Source organism: Oncorhynchus mykiss, chromosome 26, assembly GCF_013265735.2.
Source record: "Oncorhynchus mykiss isolate Arlee chromosome 26, USDA_OmykA_1.1, whole genome shotgun sequence".
NCBI lineage: Eukaryota > Metazoa > Chordata > Actinopteri > Salmoniformes > Salmonidae > Oncorhynchus > Oncorhynchus mykiss.
This window is the reverse complement of record NC_048590.1, coordinates 904,159-922,276: the sequence shown is the minus strand read 5'-3', so window position 1 is coordinate 922,276 and position 18,118 is coordinate 904,159. Positions and strand designations below refer to the sequence as shown.

Genomic DNA, 18,118 nt, shown 5'->3' with positions numbered 1-18,118 from the left:
TATTGTGGCCCCTTTCCCACATTGAAATAAGCTATAAATAGCTCTGCCGTTATTCAAAATTGTTTTTGTATGCCTTCATAATTTGCGCGGATTAAACTTGGAGACCCAAGCTATAGTCTTCTGTTGGGCTGAACCCAAGATATAGTCTTCTGTTGGGCTGAACCCAAGCTATAGTCTTCTGTTTGGCTGAACCCAAGCTATAGTCTTCTGTAGGGCTGAACCCAAGCTATAGTCTTCTGTAGGGCTGAACCCAAGCTATAGTCTTCTGTTGGGCTGAACCCAAGCTATAGTCTAGTGTTAGTTTCCTTACATTTATAACTGTAGTGTTAGTCTCCTCACATTTATAACTGTAGTGTTAGTTTCCTCACATTTATAACTGTAGTGTTAGTCTCCTCACATTTATAACTGTAGTGTTAGTTTCCTCACATTTATAACTGTAGTGTTAGTTTCCTCACATTTATAACTGTAGTGTCAGTTTCCTCACATTTATAACTGTAGTGTTAGTTTCCTCACATTTATAACTGTAGTGTTAGTTTCCTCACATTTATAACTGTAGTGTTAGTTTCCTCACATTTATAACTGTAGTGTTAGTCTCCTCACATTTATAACTGTAGTGTTAGTTTCCTCACATTTATAACTGTAGTGTTAGTCTCCTCACATTTATAACTGTAGTGTTAGTTTCCTCACATTTATAACTGTAGTGTTAGTCTCCTCACATTTATAACTGTAGTGTTAGTCTCCTCACATTTATAACTGTAGTGTTAGTCTCCTCACATTTATAACTGTAGTGTCAGTTTCCTCACATTTATAACTGTAGTGTTAGTCTCCTCACATTTATAACTGTAGTGTTAGTTTCCTTACATCTATAACTGTAGTGTTAGTTTCCTTCAGTTTGTAACTACATTTTGCGTCATGTACCTTTGTCGTTCCAAGATTAGTGAGGATTATTCGGCTAGTTTTATATGTTCAACTTTCAGGATGATTCATAAATATTTTCCTAAATAATCAGAGATCAGAGTATTTTTAAATATACTAGTTGGTCCTGAAACAGAGGCTAAGAGTCTGGCTTTCCTTCGGTAATCCATGTATTCTGAACCCATTCCCTTAATGTAGTCTAGTGAGTCCACAAAATGAAATGCACTCCGTATTTAAAGGGATGGTTTAAGATAAATGTACTGAAAAACCCTATTGAATGAAAACTTCACCAGAAAATCTGTTAGCCAGAAAGTGGGATGTTTTTGCAACAGTTGAATTAAATGTATTCAGCACGCGCACGGGAACCACGCCTGCAAAACCCATTACGCACATTCATAAGGTATGTCTGAATGAATCAGGCCGTTAATTAATAATGGGCCAGGTATATGAAGGTTAACATTATGACCAGGATCATGTATTACCATCTGCAGGTGCTTCCAGAGGTCCTGGTAAACTGTGTTGCTGTACTTGAATGTATTCAGATACGTCTGTGGAGAGATCAGGTCACATTTCAGCTTCAAAATATCAAATCACTTCTCTTTCAGTCGGTCACTCTGTATAATCATTTATTTAACCTTGATTTAACTAGGCAAGTCAGTCATTTTCAATGACGGCCTACAAAGGCCAAACCCGGATGACGCTGGGCCAATTGTACTCCGCTCTATGGTACTCTCAATCACAGACAGTTGTGATACAGCCTGGATTTGAACCTAGCACTGAGCTGCAGTGCCATGGGGCTCCCGAGTGGCGCAGCGGTCTGAGAAGACACCATGGGGAGTGAACGACCAATCACATTCACCTGAAGAAAACAAAGACATGCCCAATGGGACAATGAATGCAAAACCTGCCCTAGGAAGCCCACCTTCCTGGCTATAACGTTCATTTCCTCAAGTCTTCGCTCTTCAGCTCGCCTGAAGGAGACCGTGTCACACAATTTACAAAGACTACTGGATTCGGCTCCGACGTAGCTGTCTGTTAGTGGAGAGAGAGTACCCAGCGAGCAACGAGGAATCTGCCCAGAAGCTGCCCTCTTCCGGGGGAACTGATTGAATCGGCCCGGAATCGGGTGTCCGACTCGGCCCAGAATCAAAATGAATGACTGCCCAGAATCAGGCCAAGTGCATCGGGCCGTTTCCGTCTCCCTGAATTCAGCCGACGTTGCCAGCATCTCACCAGCATCCCCCCAGAAGCGGCCCGATGCATATGTAAATACATGTAAATAAACAACATTTCCTGATTTAGTCATTTTAAATATTACAATTATACATTTTATACATACAAATTATACCCTTCCACAAAAAAACTTTTTCTATTGGAGGAAACACCATACACCTGGGGACCGTGTCAGCGTGCCTGGCCAACCACGGGAGTCACTACAACGCAATGGGACAAAGACATCCTGGCCAGTCAAACCCTCCCCTAACTCGGACGACGCAGGGCCAATTGTACGTTGCCTCATGGGTCTCCCGGCCACGGCCGGCATGAGTCAAGGGCCTACGGTGTCACAGGCGAACTTGAAATGCTCGACCCGCTCCACTACAGCCCCATCGATGTCCATTTCCTGTCGTCCACGATCGTCTCCTTTGTCTTGCTCACATTGAGGGATAGGTTGCTGTCCTGGCACCACACTGCCAGGTCTCTGACCTCCTCCCTATAGGCTGTCTCATCGTTGAGGGAGTGGTTGTTGTCCTGGCACCACACTGCCAGGTCTCTGACCTCCTCCCTATAGGCTGTCTCAACGTTGTCAGTGATCAGGCCTTACCACTGTGGGTCGTCAGCAAACGCAATGATGGTGTTGGAGTCGTGCTTGGCCAGACAGTCGTAAGTGAACAGGGAGTACAGGAGGGGACAAAGCACACACCCCTGATGGGCTTAGGTGTTGAGGATCAGCGTGGCAGAAGTGTTGTTACCCACCCTTACCACCTGGGGGCGGCCCGTCAGGAAGTCCAGGATCCAGTTGCAGAGGGAGGTATTTAGTCCTAGGGTCCTTAGCTTATTGATGAGCTTTGTGGGCACTATGGTGTTGAATGCTGAGCTGTAGTCAATGAACAGCATTCTCACATAGGTGTTCCTTTTGCCCAGGTGGGAAAAGGCAGTGTGGAGTGCAATAGAGATTGCGTCATCTGTGGATCTGTTTGAGCGGTATGCGAATTGGAGAGGGTCTAGGGTTTCCGGGATGATGGTGTTGATGTGAGCCACGACCCAGCCTTTCAAAGCTCTTCATGGCTACCGACGTGAGTTCAATAATCTGCTAAATATGTGTATGGACCAATAACATCTGCTAAATATGTGTATGGGCCAATAACATCTACTAAATATGTGTATGGACCAATACAATTTTATTTGGATTTGATTTGAAATGATTGCGAGCTCCGGTGTCATAGCCAGGAAGGTGTGGCTTCTGAGGGCGGGCTCTACATTCATTGGCCCATTGGGTGTGTTTTTAGTTTTCTTCAGGTGAATGTGATTGGTCATTGACTCCCCATAGCATGTTATACCTCGTTCCCTCCTTCAGGGAGCAGTAGTTATATTCGTAACTGTAAGTTCTCACTTTTATATGTGTCACTCATATATATATATATATATATATATATATATATATATATACACTGCTCAAAAAAATAAAGGGAACACTTCTTAAACAACACAATGTAACTCCAAGTCAATCACACTTCTGTGAAATCAAACTGTCCACTTAGGAAGCAACACTGATTGACAATAAATTTCACATGCTGTTGTGCAAATGGAATAGACAACAGGTGAAAATTATAGGCAATTAGCAAGACACCCCCAATAAAGGAGTGGTTCTGCAGGTGGTAACCACAGACCACTACTCAGTTCCTATGCTTCCTGGCTGATGTTTTGGTCGCTTTTGAATGCTGGCGGTGCTTTCACTCTAGTGGTAGCATGAGACGGAGTCTACAACCCACACAAGTGGCTCAGGTAGTGCAGCTCATCCAGGATGGGACATCAATGCGAGCTGTTGCAAGAAGGTTTGCTGTGTCTGTCAGCGTAGTGTCCAGAGCATGGAGGCGCTACCAGGAGACAGGCCAGTACATCAGGAGACGTGGAGGAGGCCGTAGGAGGAGGCCGTAGGAGGGCAACAACCCAGCAGCAGGACCGCTACCTCCACCTTTGAGCAAGGAGGAGCAAGAGGAGCACTGCAAGAGCCCTGCAAAATGACCTCCAGCAGGGCACAAATGTGCATGTGTCTGCTCAAACGGTCAGAAACAGACTCCATGAGGGTGGTATGAGGGCCCGACGTCCACAGGTGGGGGTTGTGCTTACAGCCCAACACCGTGCAGGACGTTTGACATTTGCCAGAGAACACCAAGATTGGCAAAATTCGCCTCTGGCGCCCTGTGCTCTTCACGGATGAAAGCAGGTTCACACTGAGCACTTGACAGACGTGACAGAGTTTGGAGACGCCGTGGAGAACGTTCTGCTGCCTGCAACATCTTCCAGCATGACCGGTTTGGCGGTGGGTCAGTCATGGTGTGGGGTGGCATTTCTCCATGTGCTCGCCAGAGGTAGCTTGACTGCCATTAGGTACCGAGATGAGATCCTCAGACCCCTTGTGAGACCATATGCTGGTGCGGTTGGCCCTGGGTTCCTCCTAATGCAAGACAATGCTAGACCTCATGTGGCTGGAGTGTGTAAGCAGTTCCTGCAAGAGGAAGGCATTGATGCTATGGACTGGCCCGCCCGTTCCCCAGACCTGAATCCAATTGAGCACATCTGGGACATCATTTCTCGCTCCATCCAACAACGCCACGTTGCACCACAGACTGTCCAGGAGTTGGTGGATGCTTTAGTCCAGGTCTGGGAGGAGATCCCTCAGGAGACCATCCGCCACCTCATCAGGAGCATGCCCAGGCGTTGTAGGGAGGTCATACAGGCACGTGGAGGCCACACACACTACTGAGCCTCATTTTGACTTGTTTTAAAGACATTACATCAAAGTTGGATCAGCCTGTAGTGTGGTTTTCCACTTTCATTTTGAGTGTGACTCCAAATCCAGACCTCCATGGGTTGATAAATTTGATTTCCATTGACAATTTCTACGTGATTTTGTTGTCAGTACATTCAACTATGTAAAAAAAAAGTATTTAATAAGAATATTTCATTCATTCAGATCTAGGATGTGTTATTTTAGTGTTCCCTTTATTTTTTTGAGCAGTGTATATATATCTAAACAAAAGGATGTGGAACAAAATATAGTAATTAGACATGTACATAAACATTACTCACACTAAGTCCTCGGGCGAAGACCGGCTCTGTCAAGAACTCAGACAGCATCCTCAGAACTGCAGCTCCCTAGGAGGAAGAGAACACAGGATATAAGAAATAAAACGTCTGACATGTCATGGCCCAGTACAGCCTGCCGCTCTCGCCCGAATCAAAATCCTTAAGAGAAATGCAGACAGAAAATAATGTAATTTCCTTGAGGACATGTGACATTTGCTATTTCAAAGAAATGCAGATTCTTTTTTAAAGTCGACTAAAACCCAGATGACTGACCCAGGTGATTCTAACCCAGACGATTTTGACCCAGGTGATTCTGACCCAGATGACTTTGACCCAGATGACTGACCCAGGTGATTCTGACCCAGATGACTTTGACCCAGGTGATTTTGACCCAGACGATTTTGACCCAGGTGATTCTGACCCAGATGACTTTGACCCAGACGATTTTGACCATGTTATTCTGACCCAGATGACTTTGACCCAGATGACTGACCCAGGTGATTCTGACCCAGATGACTTTGACCCAGGTGATTTTGACCCAGATGATTTTGACCCAGATGATTATTACCCCGGTGACTTTGACCCGGGTGATTTTGACCCAGATGATTTTGACCCAGGTGATTTTGACCCAGGTGATTTTGACCCAGGTGAATGTGGCATGCTGTGCTGTGTTGTGAAGCCAGTAGGTTGCCAGTAAGAGGTGTGATTAGAAGCATACCTTGCTGTAGGTGATGGTGTCAAACAGTTCACTGATCTGTGCAGGCCTCATGACGTCTTCCTCTTTAGAAGAGAGAGGGTGAGAGGAGGCCAGCGCGTCTACAGACATCGCCCCATGCACCTCCTTCAGCACTATCAGGTCTGTCTGTGGAGACATCAGGCCTTCGCTTTTAACCTTTCACTTGTACCGGCAGATGGAATTTGGAGAGCAGATTTCTTTGTGGGTTAAATCCATGAGAAAAGGTATATTTGGAGAGCTGTGCAACAGTTCAAGTTGTAATGTACATGTTTTATCTCAAGTCAAGTTAGGAGTCACTCAGATATGATGAAAAGAAAGACTCACTACGTTCCATGTGGGTTCAGCAGAGTTGGCCCCAAGATACGAGACGTAGGAGGCAAAGCCCTCGTTGAGCCACAGGTCATTCCACCACTTCATGGTCACCAGGTTACCAAACCACTGTGGACATATAAACCTTATTCAGCCAGTGGCATAGAGGGAAAGGACACAGGGTGCAGAGAGGAGAGGGACAGGACACAGTATATTATAGTATTGACTGTAATACAGACCAGGCAGCCAGCTGCAGCCTCTCAGTATATTATAGTATTGACTGTAATACAGCCTCTCAGTATATTATAGTATTGACTGTAATACAGACCAGGGGAGCCAGCTGTAGCCTCTCAGTATATTATAGTATTGACTGTAGTACAGACCAGGGGAGCCAGCTGCAGCCTCTCAGTATATTATAGTATTGACTGTAGTACAGACCAGGGGAGCCAGCTGCAGCCTCTCAGTATATTATAGTATTGACTGTAGTACAGACCAGGGGAGCCAGCTGCAGCCTCTCAGTATATTATAGTATTGACTGAAGTACAGACCAGGCAGCCAGCAGCAGCCTCTCAGTATATTATAGTATTGACTGTAGTACAGACCAGGGGAGCCAGCTGCAGCCTCTCAGTATATTATAGTATTGACTGTAATACAGCCTCTCAGTATATTATAGTATTGACTGAAGTACAGACCAGGCAGCCAGCTGCAGCCTCTCAGTATATTATAGTATTGACTGTAGTACAGACCAGGCAGCCAGCAGCAGCCTCTCAGTAAAATATAGTATTGACTGTAGTACAGACCAGGCAGCCAGCAGCAGCCTCTCAGTATATTATAGTATTGACTGTAATACAGCCTCTCAGTATATTATAGTATTGACTGTAATACAGACCAGGGGAGCCAGCTGCAGCCTCTCAGTATATTATAGTATTGACTGTAATACAGCCTCTCAGTATATTATAGTATTGACTGTAATACAGACCAGGGGAGCCAGCTGCAGCCTCTCAGTATATTATAGTATTGACTGTAATACAGCCTCTCAGTATATTATAGTATTGACTGAAGTACAGACCAGGCAGCCAGCTGCAGCCTCTCAGTATATTATAGTATTGACTGAAGTACAGACCAGGCAGCCAGCTGCAGCCTCTCAGTATATTATAGTATTGACTGAAGTACAGACCAGGGGAGCCAGCTGCAGCCTCTCAGTATATTATAGTATTGACTGTAGTACAGACCAGGCAGCCAGCAGCAGCCTCTCAGTATATTATAGTATTGACTGTAGTACAGACCAGGGAGCCAGCTGCAGCCTCTCAGTATATTATAGTATTGACTGTAATACAGCCTCTCAGTATATTATAGTATTGACTGAAGTACAGACCAGGCAGCCAGCTGCAGCCTCTCAGTATATTATAGTATTGACTGAAGTACAGACCAGGCAGCCAGCTGCAGCCTCTCAGTATATTATAGTATTGACTGTAATACAGACCAGGCAGCCAGCTGCAGCCTCTCAGTATATTATAGTATTGACTGTAATACAGCCTCTCAGTATATTACAGTATTGACTGTAATACAGACTCTCAGTATATTATAGTATTGACTGTAATACAGCCTCTCAGTATATTATAGTATTGACTGTAATACAGACCAGGGGAGCCAGCTGCAGCCTCTCAGTATATTATAGTATTGACTGTAATACAGACCAGGCAGCCAGCAGCAGCCTCTCAGTAAAATATAGTATTGACTGTAGTACAGACCAGGCAGCCAGCTGCAGCCTCTCAGTATATTATAGTATTGACTGTAATACAGACCATGTGAGCCAGTTCATGAGAGATGACCGTAGCGATCCACTCTTTGTCTCCATTGGACGAGCTGGCAGGGTTGTAGAGCAGGGCTGTCTCTCTGTAGGTGATCAGACCCCAGTTCTCCATGGCTCCAGCACTGAAGTCAGGCAGAGCTATCTGGTCTACAGAGTAAAGGAGCTGAAATATCCATTACAGCACTTAACAATGGTGTGAGTCTCAAATGGTGTCCTATTCCTTATATAGTGCACTACTTTAGCCTAGAGGCCTATGGGCCCTGGTCAAAGGTAGGGTCACTACAAAGGGAATATGGTGCCATTTGGGACCCATTCGGAATCTCTCTTCAACAACAGACAGGGATTCCGAGAGGAAGAGTATTACTCTTTAAGTATTACCTGATTTGGTCAGAGGATAACTTGAGCTGTAGTAGTTTTCAAAGAACTCCAGGATTGGTCCAGTTTTTTCGAGGGCGTAATCTCCCTGGCCCTCAGCAATGGCCTGTTTACGAGCCCAAATCCTGATCTGGAAAATAAAGACATGTTTTCTGTCATGAGATCCTGTACCCTGGGCCCTCATTTATAAAACATCCTGTACCCTGGGGCCTCATTTATAAAACATCCTGTACCCTGGGGCCTCATTTATAAAACATCCTGTGTACCCTGGGGCCTCATTTATAAAACATCCTGTACCCTGGGGCCTCATTTATAAAACATCCTGTACCCTGGGGCCTCATTTATAAAACATCCTGTGTACCCTGGGGCCTCATTTATAAAACATCCTGTACCCTGGGGTCTCGTTTATAAAACATCCTGTACCCTGGGGCCTCATTTATAAAACATCCTGTACCCTGGGGCCTCATTTATAAAACATGTTCTTAGATTTATACTTGAACTTAGTCGTAAAATTATTTCCGACAGTGTGCTCATGTTGGATTCATAAAAGATATTGAGCATAAAAACAATTGATGACGCAGGTTCTAAGAAGCCCATTTGTAACTTACGGTCCTGTGATCTATAAATCTCTAATTAACTTCAAATTGACGGCACCTCGCCGATTTCCCCTTATAGAATGCTAGAACCTATGAGGGTTTAGACAAGAATAGCCACGGACCAAAAGAGGAGAGGAGAGGAGATTGAAGGCAGGCAACACGTATTATTCGGTGGACTAAATAGTGGGTTGACAAACAAAGCCAAACAGGTATCTTGGGAGTGTTGCTGCTGCGGTGAACGAGGTGGGGCAGCAAGACAGAACTGTGTCTGATGGGAATAAGAAATGGTCTGATCTTAAACTGTAGGGGAAAGAAATGGTCTGAGCTTAAACTGTAGGGGAAAGAAATGGTCTGAGCTTAAACTGTAGGGGAAAGAAATGGTCTGACCTTAAACTGTAGGGGAAAGAAATGGTCTGACCTTAAACTGTAGGGGAAAGAAATGGTCTGACCTTAAACTGTAGGGGAAAGAAATGGTCTGACCTTAAACTGTAGGGGAAAGAAATGGTCTGACCTTAAACTGTAGGGGAAAGAAATGGTCTGACCTTAAACTGTAGGGGAAAGAAATGGTCTGAGCTTAAACTGTAGGGGAAAGATATGGTCTGAGCTTAAACTGTAGGGGAAAGAAATGGTCTGATCTTAAACTGTAGGGGAAAGAAATGGTCTGACCTTAAACTGTAGGGGAAATAAATGGTCTGACCTTAAACTGTAGGGGAAAGAAATGGTCTGACCTTAAACTGTAGAGGAAATAAATGGTCTGACCTTAAACTGTAGGGGAAAGAAATGGTCTGACCTTAAACTGTAGGGGAAAGAAATGGTCTGACCTTAAACTGTAGGGGAAAGAAATGGTCTGACCTTAAACTGTAGGGGAAAGAAATGGTCTGACCTTAAACTGTAGGGGAAAGAAATGGTCTGACCTTAAACTGTAGGGGAAAGAAATGGTCTGACCTTAAACTGTAGGGGAAAGAAATGGTCTGACCTTAAACTGTAGGGGAAAGAAATGGTCTGACCTTAAACTGTAGGGGAAAGAAATGGTCTGACCTTAAACTGTAGGGGAAAGAAATGGTCTGACCTTAAACTGTAGGGGAAAGAAATGGTCTGACCTTAAACTGTAGGGGAAAGAAATGGTCTGACCTTAAACTGTAGGGGAAAGAAATGGTCTGACCTTAAACTGTAGGGGAAATAAATGGTCTGACCTTAAACTGTAGAGGAAAGAAATGGTCTGAAAGGGGAAAGAAATGGTCTGATCTTAAACTGTAGGGGAAAGAATAGCCATGCACAACCAGCAGGACAATCACTGACCATTTCAACGTCAAGTCTCGACTCTGAGTAGAGATATGACCATTTCAACCTCAAAGTAAGGTTTTATGAATAACTACTTATACGTGGTTTTCTGAGTCAGTCATACCTAAGATCAGAATTGATCCGGTCCGTTTTATAAATGAGGCCCCTGGTCTTTACTATCTGTACTTATCTGTAGAGACCGACAGAGGGCATCACAGAGAAACAAACCAATAATGTCTCCCTCATCCTGAAGCCAGAGTATACTGAAGTTGCCCCTAGAGACACTGATCTGGGATCAGTTTGGCAATGAGGCCCTTTATCTACTTTCCAAGAGCAGTATCCCTTTAAGGTTAGGATTTGGGTAATCTCTCGTGAACAGACTACATAGACACCTGACCAAATGATGCAACATTTTAGTTCTGGGATAACTGAAGTAAGGTTTGGGGGAGGGGAAACTGATCCTAGATCTGTACCTAGGGCAAACTTCATCCCAGAGCAGCTAACGCAGACAAATAAGAACAAGAGCAGATTAATAAATAAAAAAATATGTACCAAAACTTTTTCCCCTTCTGGTGACTGGATGAAACCGAACTCACTGACGACAAAGGCGAGTAGGTAGGTTGACATGAGGGGTGTGGGTTGGAAGCTGGTCCGAGTAACATCCTGGCCGTTGACAGTGACATTGACTGAGGCTACATGTGGAGAGAGAGATACAGGTTGGTGAGCGTAGCAGAGACAACACGTTGGTTTCCCCAGCAACAGGGGTTCAGATCCCTACCGTGACAACATGTTGGTTTCCCCAGCAACAGGAGTTCAGATCCCTACCTACAACATGTTGGTTTCCCCAGCAACAGGAGTTCAGATCCCTACCGTGACAACATGTTGGTTTTTCCCCAGCAACAGGAGTTCAGATCCCTACCGTGACAACATGTTGGTTTCCCCAGCAACAGGAGTTCAGATCCCTACCGTGACAACACATTGGTTTCCCCAGCAACAGGAGTTCAGATCCCTACCATGACAACATGTTGGTTTCCCCAGCAACAGGAGTTCAGATCCCTACCGTGACAACATGTTGGTTTCCCCAGTAACAGGAGTTCAGATCCCTATCGTGACAACATGTTGGTTTCCCCAGCAACAGGAGTTCAGATCCCTACCTACAACATGTTGGTTTCCCCAGCAACAGGAGTTCAGATCCCTACCGTGACAACATGTTGGTTTTTCCCCAGCAACAGGAGTTCAGATCCTTACCGTGACAACATGTTGGTTTCCCCAGCAACAGGAGTTCAGATCCCTACCATGTGTCACACCCTGACCATAGTTTGCTTTGTATGTTCTATGTTTTGTTTGGTCAGGGTGTGATCTGAGTGGGCATTCTATGATGGATGTCTTGTTTGTCTGTTTCTTTGTTTGGGCCTGATATGGTTCTCAATCAGAGGCAGGTGTTAGTCATTGTCTCTGATTGGGAGCCATAGGCAGGGTAGCCTAGTGGTTAGAGCGTTGGACTAGTAACCGGAAGGTTGTGAGTTCAAACCCCCGAGCTGACAAGGTACAAATCTGTCGTTCTGCCCCTGAACAGGCAGTTAACCCACTGTTCCCAGGCCGTCATTGAAATTAAGAATTTGTTCTTAACTGACTTGCCTGGTTAAATAAAGGTAAAATAAAAAAATAAAAAAATAAATATTTAGGTAGCGTGTTGGGTTTTGTGGGTGATTGTTCCTGTTCCTGATTGTTCCTGTCTTTGCACCAGATAGGGCTGTTTTCGTTTTTTCACATTTCTTGTTTTGTATATTGTTCTATTTTCATCTTTATTACAGATGTATCAAAATAACCACGTTGCGTTTTGGTCCGCCTCTCCTTCAACAGAAGAATCCCGTAACAGAATCACCCACCACAACAGGACCAAGCGGCGTGGTGACAGGCAGCGGAAGCAGGAGCAGCGCAAGGAGGAATTGACATGGGAAGATGTATTGGACGGCAAGGGTTGCTACACATGGGAGGATATCCTGGCGGGAAAGGATCGCCTTCCATGGGAACAGGTGGAGGCTGCTAGGAGAGCAGAGGCAGCCGGAGAGAGGAGCCGGCATTATGAGGAGCTAGCACGGCAGAGCGGATGGAAGCTCAAGAGTCAGCCCCAAAAATGTATTGGGGGGTGGCACACAAGAAGTGTGGCGAAGCCAGGTAGGAGACCTGCGCCAACTTCCTGTGCTTACCGGGGGGGGGGCGAGAGAGACCGGGCAGGCACCGTGTTATGCTGTGGAGCGCACGGTGTCCCCAGTGTGGGTGCATAGCCCGGTGCGGTACATACCAGCTCCGCGTATCGGCCGGGCTAGAGTGGGCATCGAGCCAAGTGCCATGAAGCCGGCTCTACGCATCTGGTCTCCAGTGCGTCTCCTTGGGCCGGCTTACATGGCACCAGCCTTGCGCATGGTGTCCCTGGTTCGCCTGCATAGCCCAGTGCGGGCTATTCCACCTCGCTGTACTGGCAGGGCGACCGGGAGCATTCAACCAGGTAAGGTTAGGCAGGCTCGGTGCTCAAGAGCTCCAGTGCGCCTGCACGGTCCGGTCTATCCGGTACCACCTCCACGCACCAGCCCTCCGGTGGCAGCCCCCCGCACCAGGCTGTCTCTCCGTCTCATCCCTACAGGTGCTCCCGCCTGTCCAGTGCTGCCAGAGCCTTCCTCCTCTCCAGCGCTGCCGGAGTCTCCCGCCTGTCCAGCGCTGCCAGAACCTTCCGCCTGTCCGGCGCTGCCGGAGCCTTCCTCCTCTCCAGCGCTGCCGGAGTCTCCAGTCTGCCCAGTTCCGCCTGAGCTACCCGTCTGCCCAGCGCCATCAGAGTCTCCCGTCTGTCCTGAACCGCCAGTGCCACCAGTCTGCAAGGAGCTGCCAGTGCCGCCAGTCTGCAAGGAGCCGCCAATGCCGCCAGTCTGCAAGGAGCCGCCAGTTCCGCCAGTCTGCCAGGAGCCGCCAGTGCCGCCAGTCTGCCAGGAGCCGCCAGTGCCGCCAGTCGGCCAGGAGCCGCCAGTGCCGCCAGTCAGCCATGATCCGCCAGTGCCGCCATTCTGCCAGGATCCGCCAGTGCCGCCAGTCAGCCATGATCTGCCAGTGCCGCCAGTCAGCCAGGATCCGCCAGTGCCGCCAGTCAGCCATGATCTGCCAGTGCCGCCAGTCAGCCATGATCTGCCAGTGCCGCCAGTCAGCCAGGATTTGCCAGAGCCGCCAGTCAGCCAGGATCTGCCAGAGTCATCAGTCTGTCCCGAGCTGCCCCTCTGTCCCGAGCTGCCCCTCTGTCCCGAGCTGCCCCTCTGTTCCGAGCTGCTCCTCTGTCCCGAGCTGCCCCTCTGTTCCGAGCTGCCCCTCAGTCCAGTGGGTTCATTTAGAAGGGTCGCCGTGGTTAGGAGGCCACGGAAGCGGACAATGGGGCGGACTAAGACTATGGTGAAGAAGGGGGCCACGTCCAGCACCAGAGCCGCCACCGCGGACAGATGCCCACCCAGACCCTCGCCCAATAGGTTCAAGTTTTGGGGGGGGGGGGGGGGGGGGGGGGGGGGGGTACTGTCACACCCTGACCATAGTTTGCTTTGTATGTTCTATGTTTTGTTTGGTCAGGGTGTGATCTGAGTTGGCATTCTATGTTGGATGTCTTGTTTGTCTGTTTCTGTGTTTGGGCCTGATATGGTTCTCAATCAGAGGCAGGTGTTAGTCATTGTCTCTGATTGGGAGCCATATTTAGGTAGCCTGTTTTGTGTTGGGTTTTGTGGGTGATTGTTACTGTCTGTGTTTGTTGCACCAGATAGGGCTGTTTTCGGGTTTTCACGTTTCATGTTTTGTATATTGTTCTATTTTCATCTTTATTAAAGATGTATCAAAATAACCACGCTGCGTTTAGGTCCGCCTCTCCTTCCCAGGAAGAATCCCGTAACACCGTGACAACACGTTGGTTTCCCCAGCAACAGGAGTTCAGATCCCTACCGTGACAACATGTTGGTTTCCCCAGCAAAAGGTGTTCAGATCCCTACCGTGACAACACTTTGGTTTCCCCAGCAACAGGAGTTTAGATCCCTACCGTGACAACACGTTGGTTTTCCCCAGCAACAGGAGTTCAGATCCCTACCGTGACAACACGTTGGTTTCCCCAGCAACAGGAGTTCAGATGCCTACCGTGACAACACATTGGTTTCCCCAGCAACAGGAGTTCAGATCCCTACCGTGACAACACGTTGGTTTTCCCCAGCAACAGGAGTTCAGATCCCTACCGTGACAACACGTTGGTTTTCCCCAGCAATAGGAGTTCAGATCCCTACCGTGACAACACGTTGGTTTCCCCAGCAACAGGAGTTCAGATCCCTACCGTGACAACATGTTGGTTTCCCCAGCAACAGGAGTTCAGATCCCTACCGTGACAACATGTTGGTTTCCCCAGCAACAGGAGTTCAGATCCCTACCGTGACAACACTTTGGTTTCCCCAGCAACAGGAGTTTAGATCCCTACCGTGACAACACGTTGGTTTTCCCCAGCAACAGGAGTTCAGATCCCTACCGTGACAACATGTTGGTTTCCCCAGCAACAGGAGTTCAGATCCCTACCGTGACAACATGTTGGTTTCCCCAGCAACAGGTGTTCAGATCCCTACCGTGACAACACTTTGGTTTCCCCAGCAACAGGAGTTTAGATCCCTACCGTGACAACACGTTGGTTTTCCCCAGCAACAGGAGTTCAGATCCCTACCGTGACAACATGTTGGTTTCCCCAGCAACAGGAGTTCAGATCCCTACCGTGACAACACATTGGTTTCCCCAGCAACAGGAGTTCAGATCCCTACCGTGACAACACGTTGGTTTTCCCCAGCAACAGGAGTTCAGATCCCTACCGTGACAACACGTTGGTTTTCCCCAGCAACAGGAGTTCAGATCCCTACCGTGACAACACGTTGGTTTTCCCCAGCAATAGGAGTTCAGATCCCTACCGTGACAACACGTTGGTTTCCCTAGCAACAGGAGTTCAGATCCCTACCCTGACAACATGTTGGTTTCCCCAGCAACAGGAGGTCAGATCCCTACCGTGACAACATCAACACTCTGAGGTTCTACCATAGACTAATATAAGGATACAGAAATTGGTATATAATCAATCGAGTACAGCAATAGATACGCCTACAAAGGATATTTGTATGATTTATCTCATATCAGAGTGTAGCAGCTTACTCTGAAAATGTTCCGCCCAAAAAAATTCAATGCTTGTTTTTTCTTCAGTCAAGTTCTTGAGAGTTTGGCAGAACTTGTTCTCTCAGTCTGCGCAAGAGGTAAATTTAAGCAGATTGTAGCATTAAACTCTCTAACTATAATTTAGGAAACAGATCACAGATCCCATCCCCTTTGGACAGCCGTCAACACACATACATAGATTCATGCCCTTGGACAGAGATCAGGGTTCCATGCTTACCTAGATTAATTCCATTGGACAGAGATCAGGGTTCCATGCTTACCTAGATTCATTCCATTGGACAGATCCAGGGTTCCATGCTTACCTAGATTCATGCCATTGGACAGAGATCAGGGTTCCATGTTTACCTAGATTCATGCCATTGGCCAGAGTTCCATGCTTACCTAGATTCATGCCATTGGACAGAGATCAGGGTTCCATGCTTACCTAGATTCATGCCATTGGACAGAGCCAGGGTTCCATACTTACCTAGATTCATGCCCTTGGCCAGGGTTCCATGCTTACCTAGATTCATGCCATTGGACAGATCCAGGGTTCCATGCTTACCTAGATTCATGCCATTGGACAGAGATCAGGGTTCCATGCTTACCTAGATTCATGCCATTGGACAGAGATAAGGGTTCCATGCTTACCTAGATTCATGCCATTGGACAGAGTTCCATGCTTACCTAGATTCATGCCATTGGACAGAGATCAGGGTTCCATGCTTACATAGATTCATGCCATTGGCCAGAGTTCCATGCTTACCTAGATTCATGCCATTGGACAGAGATCAGGGTTCCATGCTTACCTAGATTCATGCCATTGGACAGGGCCAGGGTTCCATGCTTACCTAGATTCATGCCATTGGACAGAGATCAGGGTTCCATGCTTACCTAGATTCATGCCATTGGACAGAGCCAGGGTTCCATGCTTACCTAGATTCACGCCATTGGCCAGAGTTCCATGCTTACCTAGATTCATGCCATTGGACAGAGCCAGGGTTCCATGCTTACCTAGATTCATGCCATTGGACAGAGATCAGGGTTCCATGCTTACCTAGATTCATGCCATTGGACAGAGCCAGGGTTCCATGCTTACCTAGATTCATGCCATTGGACAGAGCCAGGGTTCCATGCTTACCTAGATTCATGCCATTGGACAGAGATCAGGGTTCCATGCTTACCTAGATTCATGCCATTGGACAGAGCCAGGGATCCATGCTTACCTAGATTCATGCCATTGGCCAGAGTTCCATGCTTACCTAGATTCATTCCATTGGACAGAGATCAGGGTTCAAACCTTCCCTAGATTCATGCCATTGGACAGAGTTCCATGCTTACCTAGATTCATGCCATTGGACAGAGATCAGGGTTCCATGCTTACCTAGATTCATGCCATTGGACAGAGATCAGGGTTCCATGCTTACCTAGATTCATGCCATTGGACAGAGATCAGTTTTCCATGCTTACCTAGATTCATTCCATTGGCCAGAGTTCCATGCTTACCTAGATTTATGCCATTAGACAGAGATAAGGGTTCCATGCTTACCTAGATTCATGCCATTGGACAGAGCCAGGGTTCCATGCTTACCTAGATTCATGCCATTGGCCAGAGATAAGGGTTCCATGCTTACCTAGATTCATGCCATTGGACAGAGATCAGGGTTCCATGCTTACCCAGATTCATGCCCTTGGCCAGAGTTCCATGCTTACCTAGATTCATGCCATTGGACAGAGATCAGGGTTCCATGCTTACCTAGATTCATTCCATTGGACAGAGCCAGGGTTCCATGCTTACCTAGATTCATGCCATTGGACAGAGATCAGGGTTCCATGCTTACCTAGATTCATGCCATTGGACAGAGATCAGGGTTCCATGCTTACCTAGATTCATGCCATTGGACAGAGATCATGGTTCCATGCTTACCTAGATTCATTCCATTGGCCAGAGTTCCATGCTTACCTAGATTCATGCCATTGGACAGAGATAAGGGTTCCATGCTTACCTAGATTCATGCCATTGGACAGAGCCAGGGTTCCATGCTTACCTAGATTCATGCCATTGGACAGAGCCAGGGTTCCATGCTTACCTAGATTCATGCCATTGGACAGAGATCAGGGTTCCATGCTTACCTAGATTCATGCCATTGGCCAGAGATAAGGGTTCCATGCTTACCTAGATTCATGCCATTGGACAGAGATCAGGGTTCCATGCTTACCTAGATTCATGCCATTGGACAGAAATCAGGGTTCCATGCTTACCTAGATTCATGCCATTGGCCAGAGATCAGGGTTCCATGCTTACCTAGATTCATGCCATTGGACAGAGTTCCATGCTTACCTAGATTCATGCCATTGGACAGAGATCAGGGTTCCATGCTTACCTAGATTCATGCCATTGGACAGAGATCAGGGTTCCATGCTTACCTAGATTCAAGCCATTGGACAGAGATAAGGGTTCCATGCTTACCTAGATTCATGCCATTGGACAGAGTTCCATGCTTACCTAGATTTATGCCATTGGACAGAGATCAGGGTTCCATGCTTACCTAGATTCATGCCATTGGACAGAGATCAGGGTTC

At 47.0% G+C, this 18,118-nt stretch overlaps 1 protein-coding gene across 1 annotated transcript in view; it reads right to left on the bottom strand.

The window, feature by feature from the left end:
• LOC110527035 (aminopeptidase N) overlaps nucleotides 1-18,118 on the bottom strand; it is a 45,016-nt gene that overhangs the window by 14,021 nt on the left and 12,877 nt on the right. Inside the window, exons 3-9 of the mRNA XM_036964357.1 lie at nucleotides 10,886-11,025; nucleotides 8,460-8,586; nucleotides 8,074-8,228; nucleotides 6,284-6,397; nucleotides 5,942-6,085; nucleotides 5,227-5,292; nucleotides 1,398-1,463 (exon numbers count right to left, since the gene is read on the bottom strand). Coding sequence (XP_036820252.1) covers nucleotides 1,398-1,463; nucleotides 5,227-5,292; nucleotides 5,942-6,085; nucleotides 6,284-6,397; nucleotides 8,074-8,228; nucleotides 8,460-8,586; nucleotides 10,886-11,025 — 812 coding nt within the window. The remainder of the gene's footprint in view (nucleotides 1-1,397; nucleotides 1,464-5,226; nucleotides 5,293-5,941; nucleotides 6,086-6,283; nucleotides 6,398-8,073; nucleotides 8,229-8,459; nucleotides 8,587-10,885; nucleotides 11,026-18,118) is intronic.